Source organism: Staurois parvus, unplaced genomic scaffold, assembly GCF_062004578.1.
Source record: "Staurois parvus isolate SC_StPar_1 unplaced genomic scaffold, SC_StPar_1.0 ptg000695l, whole genome shotgun sequence".
Classification (NCBI taxonomy): domain Eukaryota; kingdom Metazoa; phylum Chordata; class Amphibia; order Anura; family Ranidae; genus Staurois; species Staurois parvus.
In genome coordinates, this window is record NW_028318491.1 from 347,219 (window position 1) to 372,996 (window position 25,778).

Consider the following 25,778-nt stretch of genomic DNA (forward strand, 5'->3'; position numbering starts at 1 on the left):
GACTTACAATACAGTTCAATTCCAAACACACATAATTCAGTATTATGTATAGTTTTGTCCTGGCACTAGTTATTGATTCATTTCCATGTACAAAATTGATTGTAGAGATTCTGTGATTGCTATGCACTATGTTTGGTTGCACTGTAGTATGACTGAAATGCATTCTTGAGCTTTTGACTCAATATCAATTCTTATGCATGGTGATGAATTTTACATTTTAGCTGAAAAAGACTATGACATTATGAACAGAGTCACATAAAGTAACAAGATTTGAATTTATCTGCATAATGTCTGAGGTATTTGAAAAAAATGGAAAAAAAAAGAAGCTGAATAATGTGCTTGCTTTTCCTTTATGTTACGTTTCCTAAAAGCATTCAATAAATCATAAGCTTTAGAGTGCCTCTTCAATGCACTTGGGCAAAAGTAACAGTCTGTCAGATGGTGCTCCAATGCTCCAGTACAAAATTAAAAGTGACCCTGCTGTTGATAGCAACTTAACATTTAGAATACTAAGAAAATGCTCTAATGCACTTTGATGAACTAATTCAACTACAAATTAACTTAACTTTGAAACGGGAGGGTAAAGCAGGTCATGTTTTAAAGTACTTGGCTTTCTTTTACCACTTGGCTGAGAGGAAGACATAGATTACAAAGTTACAAAAGTTGCTCTCAGATTTAAACAACTTTTAAATAACTAATTGATTTATACCTTTGTTGGAAATGCTCTGCAATTTAAATGAAGCTTCACTGCTGAATGTATCGTGCTATTGAGCTATACTTTCTGGAAATTCACTGAAGTACAGATCTCAGCTGTTAAAGAGCCATCTTTAGGTGTAATGATTAGGTAATGACTGCAAATGTATTCACAGGTTCTGGTTTCACCAGACATTTTTCCTGTTGTATGGTGGCTTTTTCCTCCATCAACATTGTTGCTCTGTTGAGATATACAAGGAGCAGTGGGAATCCTGAGGGGAATAGAGGCGGGGTCAGTACACTCAGGATACCACCACTGCCGGCAGGGGCGGACTGACCATTTGGAAACCCGGGCACTGCCCGAGGGCCCAGGGTCAGTAGGCGGCCCCATGAAATACCCCTGGTAACTTTTTCATAGGCTTTTTTGAGTTTGGGCAAGGACACAGGGGCCCCATGATCCCCTATTGCCCGGGGGGTCAGTAGGGGGCCTCATGAGATGCCCCTGGTACCTTTTTCATAGTCTTTTTTGAGTTTGGGCAAGGACACAAGGGCCCCATGATCCCCTATTGCCCGGGGGCCCCATGAGTTGTCAGTCCACCCCTGACTGCTGGTAATACACAGAATACCAGTGGTGTGCTAGGTCCTGGCACCAGCATTAAAAGAAACCAGACAGTATAATCCCAGCCATCAGTGGGTTAAGGCAGCAGAATTTTATCAAGTAAGCTAACTACTGAGCACCAGTGCTGGAGGAGGGGGGGGGGTCTTTTCATAGTCTAAGCCTGCCACTGACAACTAATGCTTAATGCTGCGAGGGGTCTTATTACAGCTTAAGCCTGAAACTGACCACTAATGATGGAGGGGGCTCATATTACTGTTTAAACCTACCATTGACCACCAGTGCTGGAGGAGTTTATTTTTACAGCCTAAGCTTTCTACTGTCTAACCAGTGCTAGGGGTGGACTGGCTCTTATTACTGCCTAAGCCTGTTACTGACCACCAATGCTTGGAGATTACTATTACAGCCTAACCAAGTCTCTCACCATGAATATTGGGGTTCCTTTTGCAGTCTAGCCTGACACCAAACACCAGTGGTGAGGGTTTTTATTACAGCCTGGACTGTGCACCAATGCTGGAAGTGTAGCATTACTAACACAGACCACCAAAGAATGGGGATATTATTGCAGCCTCTCATGCCAATGCTAGAGGTAACCATTACTGCTGCTGACACCAACCTCTATACTACATGTCATACAAACCAAAGCAACACCCAGTTTATTGACCATGCCTCCTGGTGTTCAGTGGGCAATGCACGTCATGTGCCAACTTTTTTTCTTCTCTTTCAAGGCATCCCTCCTAACTATTTTCACATGCTTGCAGCTATGCAGAAGATAGCACTCCTGCATGCCAGGCAGCATAGAAATTCCTCACCTAGCGAAGTCCAGTAACCTTAGCAATCAATCATTTATCCCTTTATTATGTTAAAAAAATATAAATTCTGATTAGTAAGGGTTATCTCTTTTTTTCTTATTGCATAAGTTTGTTCGTTTCAGGAGATCAGATTAAATAATATACTTCCATTTACTTTTTTTGGGGGGGGGGAATCCAAACAGAGACAGTTCAAAGAGAAAGAAATGTGATCTAGGGAAGTCTATACATAAATTATAAAAAAAATACCTGTCTTGAGGAACAATTGATCCAGAAAGTTTAACAATTGTAGGGAAAATATCCATGTTGCTTGTTGGTTCATTAATAATAGTTCCAGCTTCTACAACTCCAGGCCATTGAATAAGTCCCGGGACACGTATTCCCCCTTCCCAGCATGTAGCTTTTCCTCCTTGAACATATTTATAGATCGTATTACATTACACTTGAAGTAGATTCAAAACCAATTAACAAATCCTATATAAGTTTGAAAAAATCTTAGATAACAAGATATTTTATTTTTGAAAGCTGTTTTCAATTATTTTAAATGTGCAGCTTTCATTAAAATTATATCTGGTGATTTATTCAGAATGTTACTTTCGGACAGAATGGTTCAGAAAGGCTCAGTTCCTGTTATGGTATGACAATTGTTTTCTAGTTGTCCACAGGAGTTGTCACCCTGAAACACACATCTGGACTTCAAAAACAGCCATGCCAACACACATTGTACAGGAATGATCCCCTGTTACCATTAGAAATCCAACCCAGAGCAATGATGTGCAGCCCACACTAGAGCCAGTACATGTAGACAGGAAGTGGTTACAAAGAAGCTGCAGGAAATCAGCAGAATTGGGATGTGAAAATAGATGAAATAAAAATGAAAAGCACATATCTACTTTCAGCCGAACACACTTTACTTACATTTAAACATTCAACCTAATCTGCATTATAACTTAAAGTGCAGGAAAAGAAATAGCCTCATTACTATTATTATGTGAAGCAGTCTAAACAGTAATAATAGTGGGACAAGTAAAGTAACCATAGCAACTAATCAAATTGCAGTTAACTATAGTCAAAAACACAAGTGACTTTATATTGGTTGTCATGGATAACTACATTTGCATCGTCATCATTGCTTTGTGTGACAGTTTTATTAAATAAAACCTGCATATGCTGAATTAAATGTCCTTCCCATGTCTACTTAAATAGCATTAAAACAATATTTTGGTAGAAAGTTAGCCCAGAGGACATAATAACACATACAGAAGAAAGGGAAAAAAATGTTCATATTCAAATATATATATATATATGCACTCGACCAACGTCCCATTATTTACTATAAAGCTAATTCTGAGAGCAAATTCTATGCAATGACATTTTGTGTTTGTGCAATCTCCATGGATGTAATCATCAAGTACATGTGTAACAATAAAAAAATGAGACCTATGCATAACCTCTCCTCCTCTTCAGCTTGTAATAGCTGCAGAGGTTTGTACAGGAACAAAAACCTGTGCTGCCAATTATCACAATATAGTGAAGCAGTGGAAAGTTACATAATTGTAAGCTTTCTGGAAATGTGTCCATTGTTTTTTGCAAAAAAAATATGTTGAAAACAGTTAAAGGTAAATGCCAGGGAACTATGTAAATATTTAAATTCTGCAGTTATGTATTGAACAGAAATTGTTGAATGTACGTACATCTTCTACCAGCATACGTATGTAAATCTTTTTTCATATCGGTATTTGTCATCTCTTGCACAAAAGCATACAGACTGCTGTGTGTATTTGGGCTCATATGCAATATGTTCATAGGAATAGAAAGCAGAAGAATCAGTTCATCAGTCTGCTTCTTCTCCATCACTTTCCACTCACAGTCAAGGGCAGGGAGGTGAGCTAGTTGCATTGATTTGCCACAGTAAAGAAAAGTCAGGTCACTGCCATAGATTTGCTCTCTGTGAGGTTTATGTAAATCACCAAGCTCAGCTGATTGCCTTTAGTGTCATCAGGAGATATTAGCCTTCATCAAGCTTTAACACAGTTCCCCTAGAGCAGTATGTCATGATTTTATTAACTTAAACTATTTGAGCCCTGAAAGGGGGGGGGGGCTTTTTTCCCTAAAGGATGTTGGCTGTATTTAATGATCTTAACCATTAAAAGACCTGCAAGTGAAATGCAGTTTTGAACCAGGCACTTCTCAGTACACATCCAAGAATTTGTCATCTATGGAGCACTTCCTCTATTGCTATCAGAAAGGTAGCAGCCTAGGACCAGAACAGGGTCCATCTATACTATATTTCAAGAACAAATCTACTTCTTTGAAGGAATAATCACTTTATGGTAGATCCATCTGAACCAATTTTCACTTTTAATGGTCCAGGACTATCACATATGCATAAGGATAGGTTGGATACAAGGGCAGACTGACCATTCGGGCATTGCCCGAGGGCCCAGGGTCAGTAGGGGGCCCCGTGAGAGGCTCACTGTCCGGTGACAATGTGGGGAGTGGAGGAGGTGGCAGTCTCAGATCCTGGAAGTAGCTCACCTTTGAGTGAGTTGAGGTCCTGGCCAGTGGTAGTGCTTTGTACCAGCTGCTGGTGATGGAGCTGGTGGGCAGTAGGAAGGTGAGAGGCAGTGACGTATCATCCATGAGTGCAGGGTGTTCAATACACACACCCTGCACCCACGGATGAAATGTATCAGGAGCAAAATCGGTGATGCAGCGGTGGGGACAGTGACAAGCACCAATCTCCCTGTATGGCTTTCAATAAAGCAGCTGAAAGCCGCGAGGGAGAGGAGAAATAGCTTTCAGCTGCTTCATTGAAAGCCATACAGGGAGATCAGTGCTTGTCACTGTTCCTACCGCTGCACCGATCATCCCTGACTGTGCATCAAATTTCCCTTCTTGGCCTCCCGTGTGCTGCTTAGCCATCCCATTCCCCCTGTGTGCTACTCAGCTCCCTCTCTGATACCTCAATTTGCCCAGCCCCTCTCCCCATCCACCACACCAATGGCAGAGCAGAGGAGAGAGCCCAGATCTGCTCTGCCTCCCCTGTCCCTGCCCACACTCCCCACCACCCCTGTCCCCGCCCACACTCCAGTCCGAAGAGATTGTGTGGGGAAATTGTGTCCAGATCAGATTGCAGCTCTGTGATGATTCTGAATGTGCCGGTAAACCAGGTACCATCCACATGAGTCCTTCCCTCCCCACCTTTGTTCCTACCCTTTCTTCTTTCTTCCCCTCCTTTCTTTCTCCCTCTCTTTCCTCCCTCCCCTTCCATCCTTACTTCCTTTATCCATTCCTGCCCTCCCTTTTTTTCCTTCCCTGCCCTCCTTCATCCCCTTCCTTCATTCTTTCCTCCCTCCCCTCCTTTCATTCCCTTCCTTCCTCCATCCATTCCCTCCTTCCTTCCTTAATTCCTTCCTTCCCTCCCTCCCCTTTCTTCCCTCCTTCCCTCACTCCCCTTCCTTCATTCCTTCCTTCCTCCATCCATCCATTCCCTCACTTTTCCCCCTTCCTTCCTCCCCTCCTTCCTTTACTTCCTTCCCTTCCTCCATCCATTCCCTCCCTCCCTTCCTTCTTTCCTCCTCATATAAGGGGGTACAGGTTCTGTTTATTCATCTGTTTATTCATCCCAATCTATTTACAGCCCAACATAACTAGTGCTCCCTGTTCACTCCCTACTGACACTGTCCACTGCCCCCACAAAACCATTGTGAAAAAAATTAATACAAAAATAAATTGTAAAAAATAATTTAAAAAATTAAATAGTAATTAAAAAAAAAAAAAACTGACACCCATGCCGTTGCTCTACTGACACCATCCACTGACCACCCAAAAGCATTTTGAAAAAATAATGAAAATAATAAAAACATTACATTTAAAAAAAAAATTATAAAATTGTAAAAAACAATAATAATAAAAATACAGATCTACTGACACCATCCTGCACATACTACCCCGCTTTACACTCCGCAATCCTTTCCCTGTACATACTACCAACCGCCATACACTCCGCACTCCTCTCCCTGTACATACTACCTACTGCTATACACTCCGCACTCCTCTCCCTGTACATACTACCCACTATCATGAACTCCACACTCCCCTCCCTGTACATACTACCCATACACTGCACGCTGTACATTCCCTATTTAACATTAACACATTCTGCATGTAAGTCATCTCAAACACTATTTAACCATACCCCTTTTAAGCCATGGCAAATTGTTTGCGCAATTTAAAATACACCTTTCTCTCTCACCCCTCCTCTCTCATCCCTTTCTCTCTCTTACTCCTCTTCCTCTGTCTCTCTCACCCCTCCTCTCTCTCATCCCTTCTCTTTCACTTCCCTCTCTGACTTACTTCCCACCCATGGTAGCCATCTTTAAACCTGGAAGTGCCCAGTGGCTTCTACGGAAAGAAGCCGGGGACATTCATGCAGTCTTTGCTGCAGTAAATATTTAAATGTCCATTCTATGCAGCTGAACTGCAATATGTAGATGTGGCATTGTGTGGGTGTGGCTGACATGTAGGCGGGGACACAGGGGACCCCATTATCTCTTATTACTCGGGGCCCCATGAGTTGTCAGTCCACCCCTGGTTGGATAGAAACAAAAGGCAGGTAAAGAGGCTCTGGTTTTTCAATTGTGTTTTAGGTGTTTGACTAGTTCAGCTGCTCAATATCATGTTTCTCTATTAGAGTTCTTCTTTTATATAGGACTGTTAAAGACAATTGTAAGCTAATTATTGTAAATAAAGATGCATGACTTTCCATTCAATAACTGAATTTGGGATTATTGAACATTTTATATATTTATAAAAAAAAAATATTACCTTTGTAGATTCCATTCCATCCTCCATGAACTTCGCCAGTAGAGGAAATCTCCTCTACATGTCCTCCATTATCAGACGTAAAATATACCAATGTATTCTTCTCAAGCTGATTTCTTTTCAGTTCTTCAATAATCTTGCCTGTCAAATAAATTAAATAATCATTTGATTGGGAATTGTTTGATTATTCTCAACAAACCTTGACTATGTAGTACTCTCACACTTGGGCACATTTAATTACAAATTGCAATTAAAATGCATAAAATTGCAGTTAACCATGTCAAGAAAATTTCAACTTACTATCAAAATTTACTCAAGTGACAGCAAAGATTAAATCTGTTTGGTTTCTAAGGCTTATGGTACTTTGCACACCCTACCGATGGTATGTTCAGTCTGGTTTCTTCTAGCTTAGTGCAAATTTAGCAGTGCTTTAGAGTCATCCATTTTAACATCTGTATATTAAATTGTGTTTACATTTGTGGAAAAATACTATTAATTATTATACAGAAGGCATAATCAAATTTCATTTGTATATGTATAAATGATATTTGTTGCTGTCAGTATATACTGTAAAATTCTAGCATACTATAGATTGAGTCCCAAAAGTCTACTTTACTGCATTATATGTTTATTGTGCTGGAACAAACGTCTGATGCACTCACAATTAAAGTGTTACTAAGCCCACAACAGTAAAATCATTCTGTATATGCAGTAAAGCATGCTTGTTATACTCACTGTGGAACCTAAGGTGTTAATCCTCTGCATTGTGTATAAAGGAAGTTTGATCCTGTCTTCACTGAACCTCTAGGAATCACTCTGCATATGCTTAGTTTAGTGTGTATTGCTAGAGAGTTTTTCTTTTCCTTTGGGAGGGTGCATGTGATCAGCACATCAATCAGCACTGTCCAGACAGGTGGTCAGGAGTTATGCAGCTTCATAGGACAGTCAGAGCAGAATGAAAACTCCTCCTACAAGCTTAATAACCAGTGCTCAGCTGGACACTGATAGAAGTCACAAGATTGTTATATACGGCTGATGAGAAAAAGTATTTAGCAGTTTATATTTACTAAAATAATTGCATTTTCATGTTCTGTGTACTGTGGGAGAACCAATATAGTGAACGCAGGGACATGAGTTTAGTAACACTTTAAGAATTATTGAACAAACGCACTTAAAAGACTGGTTAGAGTAGCAGTTTGGGCTAGCAGTGAGTAAAACAATCTGACAAAGTGATTCAAGATGAGGTTACATACAACATTTTTGGACACAAAAACATGTTTTGCAAGCTAACAATTTACTTCTCGACATGAAACAAAGACTATGAAAAAGTCTAGTGAATGTCTAGTGAGAGAAGATGTGTGTTTACAGTGGTCATGACTGAACTATCTAAGCCCTTCTAGCTTGCATTTTATTGGTTGGAAGTTATGTAATTTCAATTGCCTTGCCAAAAAAGTGGGGGGGGGGGGGGAGTATCTGGAACAGAATGGTCCCTACATGATTTAGTAATGCAAAGCTGGATGAAAGTGCAATCTTAAAACAATCCAGGATTTCAGCTTGGACATCCTCTATCCTAGCCTAAATTGTTCTAACTTCCAACACCCTCCTCTAAGTTATAATAGGCATTCTGATTTACAGTAACTAGTACAAAAATCTATTTCAATATATCAACAACTTTCAACACTCCAGAACAAAGAATCTTTCTCAGCTCTTAAAAGATGAGAGGAATCCTTCCCAATATGAGGGGAAATATCACATTTGACAGACGTCCCTATGACAGATGCCCCTGTTAAGTGATTGAGAAGACTTATTTTCTGTTTCAGTGGCAACCATCAGTGGAGAGATTGTACTTTGTTGTTGTAGCAACAGTCATTGGGACAGGAAGTAAGGTGGGATTTCCTCAATGGGGACACAGCCTAATTGCCTTCAAAGGTTTTGGCTGTTCCACTTCAATCATATACTGAAGCAAAATGAAATACCTCTGCTACAAAGAGTTCTTTCCTCTTTCAAATTCATGTTATGATTTGTGATTGTGAACATCCACACCCCTTATCACATGTGTCCTAACCCAGGTATTTATTGCAGAGGAAAAAGGGAGTGCTTCAGACCAATTCTTTTACAGTTTAATGAGAACATTGGGTCTAACTATGGTCCCTTTTGGACTACACAGCCATATTTAGTGTCAGGAATGGACTTGCCAGTGGTGGTGGGACTCACCTGCCTTGTGGGCTGCAGTACCAGGGCTGGCCAGCTGGTGCTCTCAGCAACCAGAGGCTCACTCCTGCAATGAGCCATCACCTGAAGCTGATTACAACAGGTGTATTTAAGGAATGGCCAGGCCTGTGATCAGGGCCTTGGTGTATGTTTCCCATGGGCCCCTGTACCTGCATCCTGTCTGCCTGATCCAGATTCTGCTTCGATTCCTGACTCTGCATGAACTCCGCCTGTCCTGACCTCGGCTATTCCTGACTACTCTTCCGCCTGCTCCTTGTGCCCTGCCTACCCGTTTGCTACCGACCCGGCCTGCCCGACTACGCTTAGTATTGTTTCTATTGTTATCTGTTGGAGGTTTGGGTTGGTTTGTTTGCACTGTGTTTATGTTTAGTCTTGCACTGCGTCTATGTTTTGTTTAGTCTTAATACATTGTCTTATTCACACTATACCTGAAGTCTGCGTTTCCCTGTGTTAGTCCACACATTTCTGGTCATACCCAGATCCCTAACATTTAGACTCCCTGCACAGATGTTATAATAGGAAAGTGGCAGTACGACTATGAATATGGATTTTGGTAGCACTTAAGTATCTGACTGCATATCCATTTCTGTGACTTCAGTCAGGCATTTAACACACCATTCTTTTAAGAGATTCCACATACTGATTTATTTTTACGTTTCTTGATACACAATGCACAAGGACACTTTTGATCACTGTATTATTTCCTAATATACTAAATAAATTCTTAAACTTTTCTGTCCTTCAGTATTTATATTTGATCCCCTGATAACAGTAAAACAAAGATTTCCCATTATGTTAAATAAATGTCAAGCCCAATCACATCTTTAAATAAGAAAAACAATTTACCTGCAATATAGGGTGCAGCAATGGGGACCAGGTTTCACCAAGGTTTGCTTGTTTAAAATGAATTTGAAATCTTCCTTATTAGAATATAAATGCTTGCTTAGTGTAATTCTAACTCTGTATATCATATACTTACCTACATAGATGTACCGGTATAGATTTACACTGAACATAGTTGGGGGGGATGAAAGCATAAACTGGTCATGTCCAAAGAAACCCTTTATTAACATGTGTACACTTTGGTTGATTGCTTATTACTATTTACTGGCTTTTTTTTTATATATACACAGTATACTATATATACAGAGAGAGAGATAAAGAGAGAGATACTATTGAAAATTTTGTTTACACTGGAGTTCTTCTTTAACTTTCCTGTTGCACTTGGGAGTAAAAAAATGCTGACTTTTTTACTGATCCGAAAAAAGATGAATTGTTGTCTATAGGACATTGCACACAGCTGAGTAAAGATCAGTAATACAGCATTGAGTACAGAGCAATAAAACAAAAAAAATAACTTTTTTATATTTGAGTACAGTAATTTACATGGGCGTTTACTCGTTTAGGCCCCTTGCACACAGGCGTCATGATTTGCTGATGTTTACTCAGGAACTTGTGACACCCGTGTGCAAAGGGCCAACATACTGGCAATAATGAAGGATTTTACTCGTCTACACTTACACACCTTTACTCACCTATAGTCAACTCTACTCAGGTCCTGACACAGTTTTTGGCCCCTTGCACATTAATGTTACAAGTTCCTGATTAAACCATAGTAAATTATGATGCCTGTGTGCAAGAGGCTTTACTGTAAGTAATGCTAAAACTTGTCATTAAATAGGTGTATGGAACTGTACTATTTCTAGATACTTCCTTTATTTTCTAGTATACATTTTTCTCATCATGATTCAATATTAACATTTTTGTTTTAATTCATGAAATCCCCAGTGTTGCAGCTTTTGCTAATACTATGTGACATTTACAGCAACACCTACAGCATGCTTGGCATGAGCAGAGAAAGACAACCGATAAAAAAGGTATTTAGTTCTTGTAATACAGAAAAAAACTAGGTCATGCTGTGACTATCTCTCAAGGGAATCACACAGAGAATGCAAACTAAATACTATTGATAGAAGAACAATACTGTTGTAAAAATGCTGTTCTTAGCTAAACTAAAATTCATCTTGCATATTATGTATCGGTTTTATTACTCATATTTTGATTAACAGATAACAGGTGGCAAGCCTACTGAATTACATTTTTTTCAGTAGGTAAACCTGCACATGGTAAATCACACCAGACAGCTATTATAAACATGATTTAATTCATTTATTTAGACTTTTAAAAAATCTTAGATAAAACTAGTATAAGTGCATGAATCCCTACTGATATCAGCCTCCTTTAATCATCTGCATAGCAGGATTGGCAGAGGGAGATGAATTTGCCAAAGCTGTATTCCTTTGCTTAAGCCACCCATAGATGGTCTGAATCTCGCTCAGTTCCAATAGGGACCGGCTGAGATTCAAACAATCTATGGGCAGGCTGATTGTACCCAATTTGATTGTTGTACGACTTGGGTACAACTAGAATGTCAGATTTTTACATGCGATGATTGTCAGCAGCTATAACTGATACCAATAATCATTGTGTTCTCCTAGCAACGATAGCTCCCCGGGGTTGCAGGAAAGAAAGTAGCATCATCTATGGCCTGCCATAGTGCTGCCAATCTCTTGAACATGTTGATAAGAACAAAGAGCAAAAAGAAAACCTTATCAGCTAGCTCAGTCATTAGAGGCTGGGGTTGAATGAACTGCACCACTCAGTTGCAGAAACAAATCTTGTTTAGTAGGGGTGCATCCACCAGAATTACAAATGCTTGCATATATATATATATATATATATATATATATATACACACACACACACACACACACACACAGTTGTGTTCAAAATAATAGCAGTGTGTTGAAAAAAGTGAATAAAGCTCAAAATCCTTCTAATAGCTTTTATTTCCATACGCACAAATGCTTTGGGAAAACTACACATTCTATTCCAAATCAAAACATGAAGAAAAATATATCAAATTTGTGTTGTTCCTCTAATAAAATTGAAGAAAAGTGAATATTAGACTGTTCAAAAAAATAGCAATGTTTGTATTCTTCTTTACCAACTAAAACATTCACTATATAAACTGAAAAATGTTTGAAGATTTTGCTTTCCTTTGAATCACTTAATTAATATTTAGTTGTATAAGCACTGTTTCTGAGAACTGCTGCACATCTGTGTTGCATGGAGTCAACCAACTTCTGGCACCTGTGAACAGGTATTCCAGCCCAGGATGATTGGACTACATTCCACAGTTCTTCTCTATTTCTTGGTTTTGCCTCAGAAACTGCATTTTTGATGTTACCCCACAAGTTTTCTATTGGATTAAGATCCAGGGATTGGGCTGGCCACTCCATAACGTCAATTTTGTTGGTCTGGAACCAAGATGTTTCACGTTTACTGGTGTGTTTGGGGTCGTTGTCTTGTTGGAACACCCATTTCAAGGGCATTTCCTCTTCAGCATAAGGCAGCATGACCTCTTCAAGTATTCTAATGTATTCAAACTGATCCATGATCCCTGGTATGCGATAAATAGGCCGAACACCGTAGTATGAGAAACATCCCCATATCATGATGCTTGGGCAACCATGCTTCACTGTCTTCACAGTGTACTGTGGCTTGAATTCAGTGTTTGGGGGTCGTCTGACAAACTGTCTCCGGCCACTAGACCTAAAAAGAACAATCTTACTTTCATCAGTCCACAAAATGTTGCGCCATTTCTCTTTAGGCCAGTCAATGTGCTCTTTGACAAATTGTAACCTCTTCAGTAGAGATGAGCGAATCGAACTTGGCGAAGTGGAATTCGTTTCGAATATTAGGAAAATTTTGATTCGCGACGAATCCGAAGATTAGCAGACTTCGGATGCGCGAATCAAAATTTTTCCAAAAATGGCGGCGACATGTGCGGCGACGGAGCGGGGATCTCTGGGAAGGCGCGCAGACAAGGCGCGCTGACCCATAATGCATTCATTCATGACATGTGATCGCATTAGCCAATCAGCAGCCAGCCAGCCAGCACTGTGTAATGGTCGAGCTATAAATTGCGGCCATTTTAGAATTCTCCATTTGCCTCCAGTCATTCAAGAGAGGCAGACCTGGCTGTATTGAGGGAGAGAGTTAGGGCTCGTTCACACTAGGCTGTTTTGCCAACGCTTGCCAAACGCCCCTATAGCTTTTGGCAAGTGTTGGTCCGGCGTTTGCGGAGCGTTATTAACGCTCGGCAAACGCCGCATGCGCGGTTTAGCGGCGGTTGCTAGGCGTTTGCCGAGCGTTAATAACGCCCCACAAACGCCTATAATGCAGTTTGAGTGGTGTTACCGCTCCGCAAACGCCCCGCAACCGCGTCGCAACCACACCGCAAACGCCGGCCGGGCGTTTGCGGAGCGGCACCATAGACGAGAATAGGAGGCTTCAAAGCCTCCTGACTCGTCCAGAGGCGTCCGTTTTGCCGCGACGCAACGCGACGCGACGCAAACGCTCCCGTTAGAACAGCACCATGTTCTGTAATGTGCAGAATTGGCAGAGGCGTTTGGGAAGCGGTAAAAACGCTTCCCAAATGCCTCTCTGCCGCCTGCACACAAGGCTAGTGTGAACGTAGCCTTAGGGACACAGAAACGTTACTTAGGGCCAGAGAAACGTTACTTAGGGACACAGAATCGTTACTTAGGGACACAGAAACGTTACTTAGGGCCACAGAATCGTTACTTAGGGACACAGAAACGTTATTTAGGGCCAGAGAAACGTCACTTAGGGACACAGAATCGTTACTTAGGGACACAGAAACGTTACTTAGGGCCACAGAATCGTTACTTAGGGACACAGAAACGTTACTTAGGGCCACAGAATCGTTACTTAGGGCCACAGAAACGTTACTTAGGGCCACAGAAACGTTACTTAGGGCCACAGAATCGTTACATAGGGCCACAGAAACGTTACTTAGGGCAACAGAAACGTTACTTAGGGCCACAGAAACGTTACTTAGGGCCACAGATTCGTTACTTAGGGCCACAGAAACGTTACTTAGGGCCACAGAAACGTTACTTAGGGCCACAGAATCGTTACTTAGGGACACAGAACCGTTACTTAGGGCCAAAGAAACGTTACTTAGGGACACAGAATTGTTACTCAGGGACAGACACAGAATTGTTACTGAGGGACACAGAATTGTTACTGAGGGACACATAATTGTTACTCAGGGAAAGACACAGAATTGTTACTCAGGGACAGACACAGAATTGTTACTCAGGTACAGACACAGATTTGTTACTGAGGGACACAGAATTGTTACTGAGGGACACAGAATTGTTACTCAGGGACACAGAATTGTTACTCAGGGACACAGAATTGTTACTCAGGGACACAGAACCGTTACTTAGGGCCACAGAAACGTTACTTAGGGACACAGAATTGTTACTCAGGGACAGACACAGAATTGTTACTGAAGGACACAGAATTGTTACTGAAAGACACATAATTGTTACTCAGGGACAGACACAGAATTGTTACTCAGGGACAAACACAGAATTGTTACTTAGGGACAGACACAGAATTGTTACTCAGGGACAGACACAGAATTGTTACTGAGGGACACAGAATTGTTACTGAGGGACACAGAATTGTTACTCAGGGACACAGAATTGTTACTCAGGGACACAGAATTGTTACTCAGGGACACAGAATTGTTACTCAGGGACAGACACAGAATTGTTACTCAGGGACACAGAATTGTTACTGAGGGACACAGAATTGTTACTCAGGGACAGACACAGAATTGTTACTCAGGGACAGACACAGAATTGTTACTGAGGGACACAGAATTGTTACTGAGGGACACAGAATTGTTACTGAGGGACACAGAATTGTTACTGAGGGACACAGAATTGTTACTCAGGGACACAGAATTGTTACTCAGGGACAGACACAGAATTGTTACTGAGGGACACAGAATTGTTACTGAGGGACACAGAATTGTTACTGAGGGACACAGAATTGTTACTCAGGGACACAGAATTGTTACTCAGGGACAGACACAGAATTGTTACTGAGGGACACAGAATTGTTACTGAGGGACACAGAATTGTTACTCAGGGACAGACACAGAATTGTTACTGAGGGACACAGAATTGTTACTCAGGGACACATAATTGTTACTGAAGGACACAGAATTGTTACTCAGGGACACAGAATTGTTACTCAGGGACAGACACAGAATTGTTACTGAGGGACACAGAATTGTTACTCAGGGACAGACACAGAATTGTTACTGAGGGACACAGAATTGTTACTGAGGGACACAGAATTGTTACTGAGGGACACAGAATTGTTACTCAGGGACACAGAATTGTTACTCAGGGACAGACACAGAATTGTTACTGAGGGACACAGAATTGTTACTCAGGGACAGACACAGAATTGTTACTGAGGGACACAGAATTGTTACTCAGGGACACAGAATTGTTACTGAGGGACACAGAATTGTTACTCAGGGACAGACACAGAATTGTTACTGAGGGACACAGAATTGGTACTGAGGGACACAGAATTGTTACTCAGGGACACAGAATTGTTACTCAGGGACAGACACAGAATTGTTACTGAGGGACACAGAATTGTTACTGAGGGACACAGAATTGTTACTCAGGGACACAGAATTGTTACTCAGGGACAGACACAGAATTGTTACTGAGGGACACAGAATTGTTACTGAGGGACACAGAATTGTTACTCAGGGACAGACACAGAATTGTTACTCAGGGACAGACACAGAATTGATACTGAGGGACACAGAATTGTTACTGAGGGACACAGAATTGTTACTCAGGGACAGACACAGAATTGTTACTGAGGGACACAGAACTGTTACTGAGGGACACAGAATTGTTACTGAGGGACACAGAATTGTTACTCGGGGACACAGAATTGTTACTCAGGGACAGACACAGAATTGTTACTGAGGGACACAGAATTGTTACTGAGGGACACAGAATTGTTACTGAGGGACACAGAATTGTTACTCAGGGACACAGAATTGTTACTCGGGGACACAGAATTGTTACTCAGGGACAGACAAAGAATTGTTACTCAGGGACAGACACAGAATTGTTACTGAGGGACACAGAATTGTTACTGAGGGACACAGAATTGTTTCTCAGGGACAGACACAGAATTGTTACTCAGGGACAGACACAGAATTGTTACTGAGGGACACAGAATTGTTACTGAGGGACACAGAATTGTTACTCAGGGACACAGAATTGTTACTCAGGGACACAGAATCGTTGAATTAAAGAGTATGTCAGACAACATGCAGAGGAGTGGCAGAGGAGGCAATGTTTTAGGAGCGAGCAGACGTGGCAGCAGAGGAAGGGGTCGAGGCAGCACTAGTCGCAGCCAGAGGCCAGTGCTCCCGGTGTCATCCAGCGGTCGTGTCTCCACCGACAACCCTGCCGTCATCGATTGGTTGGCTCGGTCGTCTTCCTCTTCCCAGGTCACCTCTGACACCTACAGCCAACGGTCGTTGGGTACGTCAGACACAACCGTTAGTTGGCATGGCCCGGGAGCAAGCCCACTGAAATCACGTGTCCTCTACCTGCCCCTGTCCTTTGGTGTTCCCTCACCAAGCGAAGTATCGCATGCTGTGGGCTCAGCCCCACTGTACAGTGAGGAAGAGCTAACAGAGGGCGGTCAGGAACGGGGGGAGACATCCGCCTCTTCAGCAGCCAGGCGAAGAAGTAGTGGCGAGGAGAGTGGCTCGGTAGCCGGTCTAGAGACAGGTCTGTCTCCTGACCCACACGCAGCCGAGGGGGCTAGTAGTGAGGCGGAGACCCTAATTGATGATGATGAGGCTGATCGCACTTGGCAGCCTCGTCGTCATCAGGCTATTGCTTCCGCATCATCAGGAGAAGAGGGTGGCAGCTTGGCAGCGAGCAAAACAGTCGGTGGGTTGCCCAGGAGGCAGCAGGGTCGCAGCAGTGTCAGTGGAGGCAAATGGCCACGGAGTAGAGCACCAGCTCCACTGCAGCCTACCACCATGGCCAGTAGTGGTGCCGGTGTGCACGGAGGAAGTAGCAGTCAGCCAGTGAGGAGTATCGGGGGCAAAGTTTCCTACTCGGCGGTGTGGCAATTTTTCGTCAAGCCGCCCGAGGAAGTAAACGTAGCCGTATGTCGACTATGTGGCCAGAAAGTCAAGCGTGGCCAGGGGGCCCATGTTGGGACTACAGCGTTGCGTCAGCATATGCAGCGTCGCCATTTGGTGGCCTGGGAAAACCGTGATAAAGATACGGCGATTCTGCCTGCCCCAGCCCCCGCTCCATCACCCGCTCCGTTACTTGCTCCGTCACCCGACGTCAATCGCCCTCTATCAGCCAGTCAAGGCTCCAACACCTCTGCTGAGGGGAGTTGTCGCTCGTTGGCATCTTCCGCTCGTTCAGATGCTCCTTCTCCTGCTACTCCTCTTCACGGATTCCGTCAGCAGTCTTTCTTGGAATCCGTTTCCAAGAGACAACAGTTTGCGAGCACGCACCCGACGGTGCAAAAGCTGAACGTCCTCCTGTCCAAGTTGCTGGTGCTGCAGTCCCTCCCTTTCCAAGTGGTGGACTCAGCACCTTTCCGAGAAATGATGGCTTGTGCCGCGCCGCGGTGGAGAGTGCCAAGCCGTCATTTCTTCGCCAAAAAGGCAGTGCCAGCCCTGCATTCACATGTAGAAGAGATGGTGGGCCAGTCTTTGAGCATGTCGGTCTCTGCCAAAGTGCACGGCAGCGCCGACGTGTGGAGCTGTAACTACGGTCAGGGACAGTACATGTCATTTACGGCCCACTGGGTGAACGTGGTGCCGGCACAGCCGCACCAGCAACTTGGACAGGTCACGCCGCTTTTGCCTCCACGTTTGCACGTCCTTGGTCTACAAAAAATGTCCGCCTCTACCACCTCTTCTTCCGCCGTGTCCTCAGCCGCCACCCCCGTGCCAAGTCCCATTACCCGACCGGCATATCACATGTGCAGGGCGCAACGGTGTCACGCTGTGCTGCACCTGGTATGCCTTGGCGAACGTAGTCACACAGGGGAGGAACTTCTGAGTGTAATGAACAGAGAAATCGACAGATGGCTGTCTCCGCGCAAACTGAAAATCGGAACCATGTTGACCGACAACGGAAAGAACATGGTGTCTGCTCTGCGTCAAGGAAGGTTGTGCCATGCGCCATGCATGGCTCACGTGTCCAATCTGGTTGTCAAGCGGTTCCTAAAATCCACCATCCCACTGCAAGACATCCTTAAAATGTCACGTAAACTTTGCATGCATTTCAGCCATTCCTACACCGCAAAGCACACCCTCCTTGAGCTGCAGCGGCAGAACGGAATTCCACAGCATCGCCTGATCTGCGACGTTGCAACAAGGTGGAATTCAACCCTACACATGTTAGACCGCCTTTACGAACAGCGAAAGGCCATCACCGATTTCCTGATGTTACAAGTGGATAAAGGTACTCCCCTGTGTAACTTCGATGTCAGCCATTGGCAGCTCATGCGTGACACCTGCCGCTTGCTCAGGCCCTTTGAGGAGGGCACGCTATTCGTGAGTCAGCAGGACTATGGGATGAACGACGTCATTCCTCTGTTGCACGTCCTGGAACAAATGCTGTTAACAATGGCTGGTCAGGGTGCGGTAGACGTGGCGCACAGATCTCAACGCCAAATGACCCCTGTGGGGGCAGGACAGGAAGAAGAGGAGGAGGTAGAGGAGGACATTTGTGCTCAGGAATTATTGAGTGAAATGGGTGGTTTTTCCACTCAGCGGACAGGAGTGGAGGAGCAGGAGCATCTGGTAGAGGAGGAGGAGGAGGAGACAGAGGACCCAGACGCACCGTGGCAGTATGCTGTGGAGATGGAGGCAGGGAGTCCCTCGCATTCCTTGGCACAAATGGCCCATAGCATGCTCGGTTGCTTGCGTAGCGACAGCCAAATAATAACCATCAGACAGAGGGATGACTTTTGGCTGTCCACCTTGTTGGACCCTCGCTACCGTTCAAAAATGGTGGCCTTTTTCACACCTGCTGAGAGGGAGGCCAAAATAACGTACTATAAAAACCACCTATGTAGTCAGTTGGTCTCTGCCTTTCTGCGCCAACGTCCATCTTCAGACACTGTGGGCCCTGTGCGCTCGCGTTCCGCTGCCATGGCAGCAGGGGAGGGGTGGGGTGGTAGGAGCAGTGGCAGCTCCACCAGCAGCGGCTGCCACAGTCTGCAGTCGATGATGAGTAGCTTTCTTCACCAGCGCAGTGAGGAAACTACTAACCAGCCGCAGCAGCAGCAGCAGCATCAGGTGGACCTGGAGCAGGACCTCAAACAACAGGCTTGGGCCTACTTGGACAGCACCCTGCCAACCGAGGTAGACAATCCCCTTGACTACTGGGCAACAAAACTTGACCTTTGGCCCCAACTAGCTGAATTTGCCCTTGAAAGGCTGTCATGCCCGGCCAGTAGCGTGGCATCGGAGCGCGTGTTTAGTGCGGCAGGAGGTATTGTAACTCCGCGGAGGACACGACTGTCCACCCAAAGTGTGGAGAGACTCACGTTTGTGAAAATGAATCAGGCGTGGATTAGTCTGGATTTCAAACCACCAGTTCCTGACACAACTGACTAAATCCGCCATGAATCATGCCCCAAACATGTGCCACTTTCAGGTCTCCTCACACTGCTGGTGCGTTCCATTTTTTGTCATAGGGTGCTGGCAGATTACGGGCCTCCCATTGCTGCTGCCAGGCCCGTAATCTGCCATGGGCCCCTGTACCGCCTCCTCATGCTGCTGCCAGGTCCACAGTGTCTCATGGGTCCCTGTACGGCCTCCCATTGCTGCTGTCTCTATCGCCACACTCTGCCATGTGCCACTTTCAGGTCTCCTCACACTGCTGGTGTGTTCCATTTTTTGTCATAGGGTGCTGGCAGATTACGGGCCTCCCATTGCTGCTGCCAGGCCCGTAATCTGCCATGGGCCCCTGTACCGCCTCCTCATGCTGCTGCCAGGTCCACAGTGTCTCATGGGTCCCTGTACGGCCTCCCATTGCTGCTGTCTCCATCACCACACTCTGCCATGTGCCACTTTCAGGTCTCCTCACACTGCTGGTGTGTTCCATTTTTTGTCATAGGGTGCTGGCAGATTACGGGCCTCCCATTGCTGCTGCCAGGCCCGTAATCTGCCATGGGCCCCTGTACCGCCTCCTCATGCTGCTGCCAGGTCCACAGTGTCTCATGGGTCCCTGTACGGCCTCCCATTGCTGCTGTCTCCATCGCCACACTCTGCCATGTGCCACTTTCAGGTCTCCTCACACTGCTGGTGTGTTCCATTTTTTGTCATAGGGTGCTGGCAGATTAAGGGCCTCCCATTGCTGCTGCCAGGCCTGTAATCTGCCATGGGCCCCTGTACCGCCTCTTCATGCTGCTGCCAGGTCCAGAGTGTCTCATGGGTCCCTGTACGGCCTCCCATTGCTGCTGTCTCCATCGCCACACTCTGCCATGTGCCACTTTCAGGTCTCCTCACACTGCTGGTGTGTTCCATTTTGTCATAGGGTGCTGGCAGATTACGGGCCTCCCATTGCTGCTGCCAGGCCCGTAATCTGCCATGGGCCCCCGTACCGCCTCCTCATGCTGCTGCCAGGTCCAGAGTCTCTCATGGGTCCCTGTACGGCCTCCCATTGCTGCTGTCTCTATCGCCACACTCTGCCATGTGCCACTTTCAGGTCTCCTCACACTGCTGGTGTGTTCCATTTTTTGTCATAGGGTGCTGGGAGATTACGGGCCTCCCATTGCTGCTGCCAGGCCCGTAATCTGCCATGGGCCCCTGTACCGCCTCTTCATGCTGCTGCCAGGTCCAGAGTCTCTCATGGGTCCCTGTACGGCCTCCCATTGCTGCTGTCTCCATCGCCACACTCTGCCATGTGCCACTTTCAGGTCTCCTCACACTGCTGGTGTGTTCCATTTTTTGTCATAGGGTGCTGGCAGATTAAGGGCCTCCCATTGCTGCTGCCAGGCCTGTAATCTGCCATGGGCCCCTGTACCGCCTCTTCATGCTGCTGCCAGGTCCAGAGTGTCTCATGGGTCCCTGTACGGCCTCCCATTGCTGCTGTCTCCATCGCCACACTCTGCCATGTGCCACTTTCAGGTCTCCTCACACTGCTGGTGTGTTCCATTTTGTCATAGGGTGCTGGCAGATTACGGGCCTCCCATTGCTGCTGCCAGGCCCGTAATCTGCCATGGGCCCCCGTACCGCCTCCTCATGCTGCTGCCAGGTCCAGAGTCTCTCATGGGTCCCTGTACGGCCTCCCATTGCTGCTGTCTCCATCGCCACACTCTGCCATGTGCCACTTTCAGGTCTCCTCACACTGCTGGTGTGTTCCATTTTGTCATAGGGTGCTGGCAGATTACGGGCCTCCCATTGCTGCTGCCAGGCCCGTAATCTGCCATGGGCCCCAGTACCGCCTCCTCATGCTGCTGCCAGGTCCACAGTGTCTCATGGGTCCCTGTACGGCCTCCCATTGCTGCTGTCTCCATCGCCACACTCTGCCATGTGCCACTTTCAGGTCTCCTCACACTGCTGGTGTGTTCCATTTTTTGTCATAGGGTGCTGGCAGATTACGGGCCTCCCATTGCTGCTGCCAGGCCCGTAATCTGCCATGGGCCCCTGTACCGCCTCTTCATGCTGCTGCCAGGTCCAGAGTCTCTCATGGGTCCCTGTACGGCCTCCCATTGCTGCTGTCTCCATCGCCACACTCTGCCATGTGCCACTTTCAGGTCTCCTCACACTGCTGGTGTGTTCCATTTTTTGTCATAGGGTGCTGGCAGATTACGGGCCTCCCATTGCTGCTGCCAGGCCCGTAATCTGCCATGGGCCCCAGTACCGCCTCCTCATGCTGCTGCCAGGTCCACAGTGTCTCATGGGTCCCTGTACGGCCTCCCATTGCTGCTGTCTCCATCGCCACACTCTGCCATGTGCCACTTTCAGGTCTCCTCACACTGCTGGTGTGTTCCATTTTTTGTCATAGGGTGCTGGCAGATTACGGGCCTCCCATTGCTGCTGCCAGGCCCGTAATCTGCCATGGGCCCCTGTACCGCCTCTTCATGCTGCTGCCAGGTCCAGAGTCTCTCATGGGTCCCTGTACGGCCTCCCATTGCTGCCGTCTCCATCGCCACACTGTGCCATGTGCCACTTTCAGGTCTCCTCACACTGCTGGTGTGTTCCATTTTTTGTCATAGGGTGCTGGCAGATTACGGGCCTCCCATTGCTGCTGCCAGGCCTGTAATCTGCCATGGGCCCCTGTACCGCCTCTTCATGCTGCTGCCAGGTCCAGAGTGTCTCATGGGTCCCTGTACGGCCTCCCATTGCTGCTGTCTCCATCGCCACACTCTGCCATGTGCCACTTTCAGGTATCCTTACACTGCTGGTGTGTTCCATTTTGTCATAGGGTGCTGGCAGATTACGGGCCTCCCATTGCTGCTGCCAGGCCCGTAATCTGCCATGGGCCCCCGTACCGCCTCCTCATGCTGCTGCCAGGTCCAGAGTCTCTCATGGGTCCCTGTACGGCCTCCCATTGCTGCTGTCTCCATCGCCACACTCTGCCATGTGCCACTTTCAGGTCTCCTCACACTGCTGGTGTGTTCCATTTTTTGTCATAGGGTGCTGGCAGATTACGGGCCTCCCATTGCTGCTGACAGGCCCGTAATCTGCCATGGGCCCCTCTACCGCCTCTTCATGCTGCTGCCAGGTCCAGAGTCTCTCATGGGTCCCTGTACGGCCTCCCATTGCTGCTGTCTCCATCGCCACACTCTGCCATGTGCCACTTTCAGGTCTCCTCACACTGCTGGTGTGTTCCATTTTTTGTCATAGGGTGCTGGCAGATTACGGGCCTCCCATTGCTGCTGCCAGGCCCGTAATCTGCCATGGGCCCCTATACCGCCTCCTCATGCTGCTGCCAGGTCCACAGTGTCTCATGGGTCCCTGTACGGCCTCCCATTGCTGCTGTCTCCATCGCCACACTCTGCCATGTGCCACTTTCAGGTCTCCTCACACTGCTGGTTTGTTCTATTTTTTGTCATAGGGTGCTGGCAGATTACGGGCCTCCCATTGCTGCTGCCAGGCCTGTAATCTGCCATGGGCCCCCGTACCGACTCCTCATGCTGTGACGTTGCAACAAGGTGGAATTCAACCCTACATATGTTAGACCGCCTTTACGAACAGCGAAAGGCCATCACAGATTCCTGATGTTACAAGCGGATAAACGTACTCCCCTGTGTAACTTAGATGTCAGCCATTGGCAGCTCATGCGTGACACCTGCCGCTTGCTCAGGCCCTTTGAGGAGGCCACGCTATTTGTGAGTCGGCAGGACTATGGGATGAACGACGTCATTCCTCTGTTGCACGTCCTGGAACAAATGCTGTTAACAATGGCTGGTCAGGGTGCGGTAGACGTGGCGCACAGATCTCAACGCCACATGACCCCTGTGGGGGCAGGACAGGAAGAAGAGGAGGAGGTAGAGGAGGACATTGGTGCTCAGGAATTATTGAGTGAAATGGGTGGTTTTTCCACTCAGCGGACAGGAGTGGAGGAGCAGGAGCATCTGGTAGAGGAGGAGGAGACAGAGGACCCAGACGCACCGTGGCAGTATGCTGTGGAGATGGAGGCAGGGAGTCCCTCGCATTCCTTGGCACAAATGGCCCATAGCATGCTCGGTTGCTTGCGTAGCGACAGCCGAATAATAACCATCAGACAGAGGGATGACTTTTGGCTGTCCACCTTGTTGGACCCTCGCTACCATTCAAAAATGGTGGCCTTTTTCACACCTGCTGAGAGGAAGGCCAAAATAACGTACTATAAAAACCACCTATGTAGTCAGTTGGTCTCTGCCTTTCTGCGCCAACGTCCATCCTCAGACACTGTGGGCCCTGTGCGCTCGCGTTCCGCTGCCATGGCAGCAGGGGAGGGGTGGGGTGGTAGGAGCAGTGGCAGCTCCACCAGCAGCGGCTGCCTCAGTCTGCAGTCGATGATGAGTAGCTTTCTTCACCAGCGCAGTGAGGAAACTACTAACCAGCCGCAGCAGCAGCAGCAGCATCAGGTGGACCTGGAGCAGGACCTCAAACAACAGGCTTGGGCCTACTTGGACAGCACCCTGCCAACCGAGGTAGACAATCCCCTTGACTACTGGGCAACGAAACTTGACCTTTGGCCCCAACTAGCTGAATTTGCCCTTGAAAGGCTGTCATGCCCGGCCAGTAGCGTGGCATCGGAGCGCGTGTTTAGTGCGGCAGGAGGTATTGTAACTCCGCGGAGGACACGACAGTCCACCCAAAGTGTGGAGAGACTCACGTTTGTGAAAATGAATCAGGCGTGGATTAGTCTGGATTTCAAACCACCAGTTCCTGACACAACTGACTAAATCCGCCATGAATCATGCCCCAAACATGTGCCACTTTCAGGTCTCCTCATACTGCTGGTGTGTTCCATTTTTTGTCATAGGGTGCTGGCAGATTACGGGCCTCCCATTGCTGCTGCCAGGCCCGTAATCTGCCATGGGCCCCCGTACCGCCTCCTCATGCTGCTGCCAGGTCCAGAGTCTCTCATGGGTCCCTGTACGGCCTCCCATTGCTGCTGTCTCCATCGCCACACTCTGCCATGTGCCACTTTCAGGTCTCCTCACACTGCTGGTGGGTTTCATTTTTGTCATAGGGTGCTGTATGGCCTCCCATTGCTGCTGCCTCCACCGCCACACTGTGGCTCCACACTCTGGTTTTGGCCCCGTGACTGCCCAAATGAGTGAAGTGTGCGGTGATTCTAAGATCGACGGCACTCATCTGCATGTCATACTGACTGACAGTATTATTTCTCTTCCCCAGCAGACTCCAAGGGCATTTAAATTAAAGGTACAGTGTTCTGCACTAATATGAAGGCTCTCTGAAGCCTAGAAACACCCTTTTATAAGTTAAATTCGCAGCGAATATATTCGCATCGAATCGAATTTATTCCTCGAATTCGCCGAATCAGCCGAATCGAATTTTTGAATACTTCGCTCATCTCTACTCTTCAGCACATGTCTTTTTTTCAACAGTGGGACTTTGCGGGGGCTTCTTGCAGATAGCTTGGCTTCATATAGGTGTCTTCTAATTGTAACAGTACTCACAGGTAACTTTAGACCTTCTTTGATCTTCCTGGAGCCGATTGTTGGCCGAGTTCTTGCCATTTTGGCTATTCTTCTATCCATTCGAATGGTAGTTTTTCACTTTCTTCCACATCTTTCAGGTTTTGGTTGCCATTTTAAAGCATTTGCAATCATTTTAGCTGAGCAGCCTATCATTATCATTTCTTTTTATGTTTTCCCCTCTCCAATCAACTTTTTAATCAAGGTACGTTGTTCTTCTGAACAATGTCTGGAACGACCCAATTTCCTCAGAATTTCAGAGATAAATGTACTGTAACCAGTATGTACAACATTTGCTGCCTTCCTTCTTTAAATAAGGGCAATAATTGCCACCTGTTTTTCAAAGAATGAATGACCTCACTAATAGAACTCCACACTGCTATTATTTTAAACATGCCTCTTTCAATTAGTGATTCAATTACACAGAATCAGCAGCATGAATGTCATGACTGTTGGGTCTGTTGGATTTCTAT

The 25,778-nt window shown here is 46.2% G+C and overlaps 1 protein-coding gene across 2 annotated transcripts in view; it reads right to left on the bottom strand.

The window, feature by feature from the left end:
* The window catches only part of STS (steroid sulfatase), a 307,980-nt gene that overhangs the window by 101,746 nt on the left and 180,456 nt on the right, over positions 1-25,778 (bottom strand). For both annotated transcript variants that reach the window (XM_089652895.1, XM_089652894.1), the window contains 2 exons: positions 6,949-7,086; positions 2,368-2,527 (listed from right to left, as the gene is read on the bottom strand). In XM_089652895.1, coding sequence (XP_089509021.1) covers positions 2,368-2,527; positions 6,949-7,086 — 298 coding nt within the window. The remainder of the gene's footprint in view (positions 1-2,367; positions 2,528-6,948; positions 7,087-25,778) is intronic.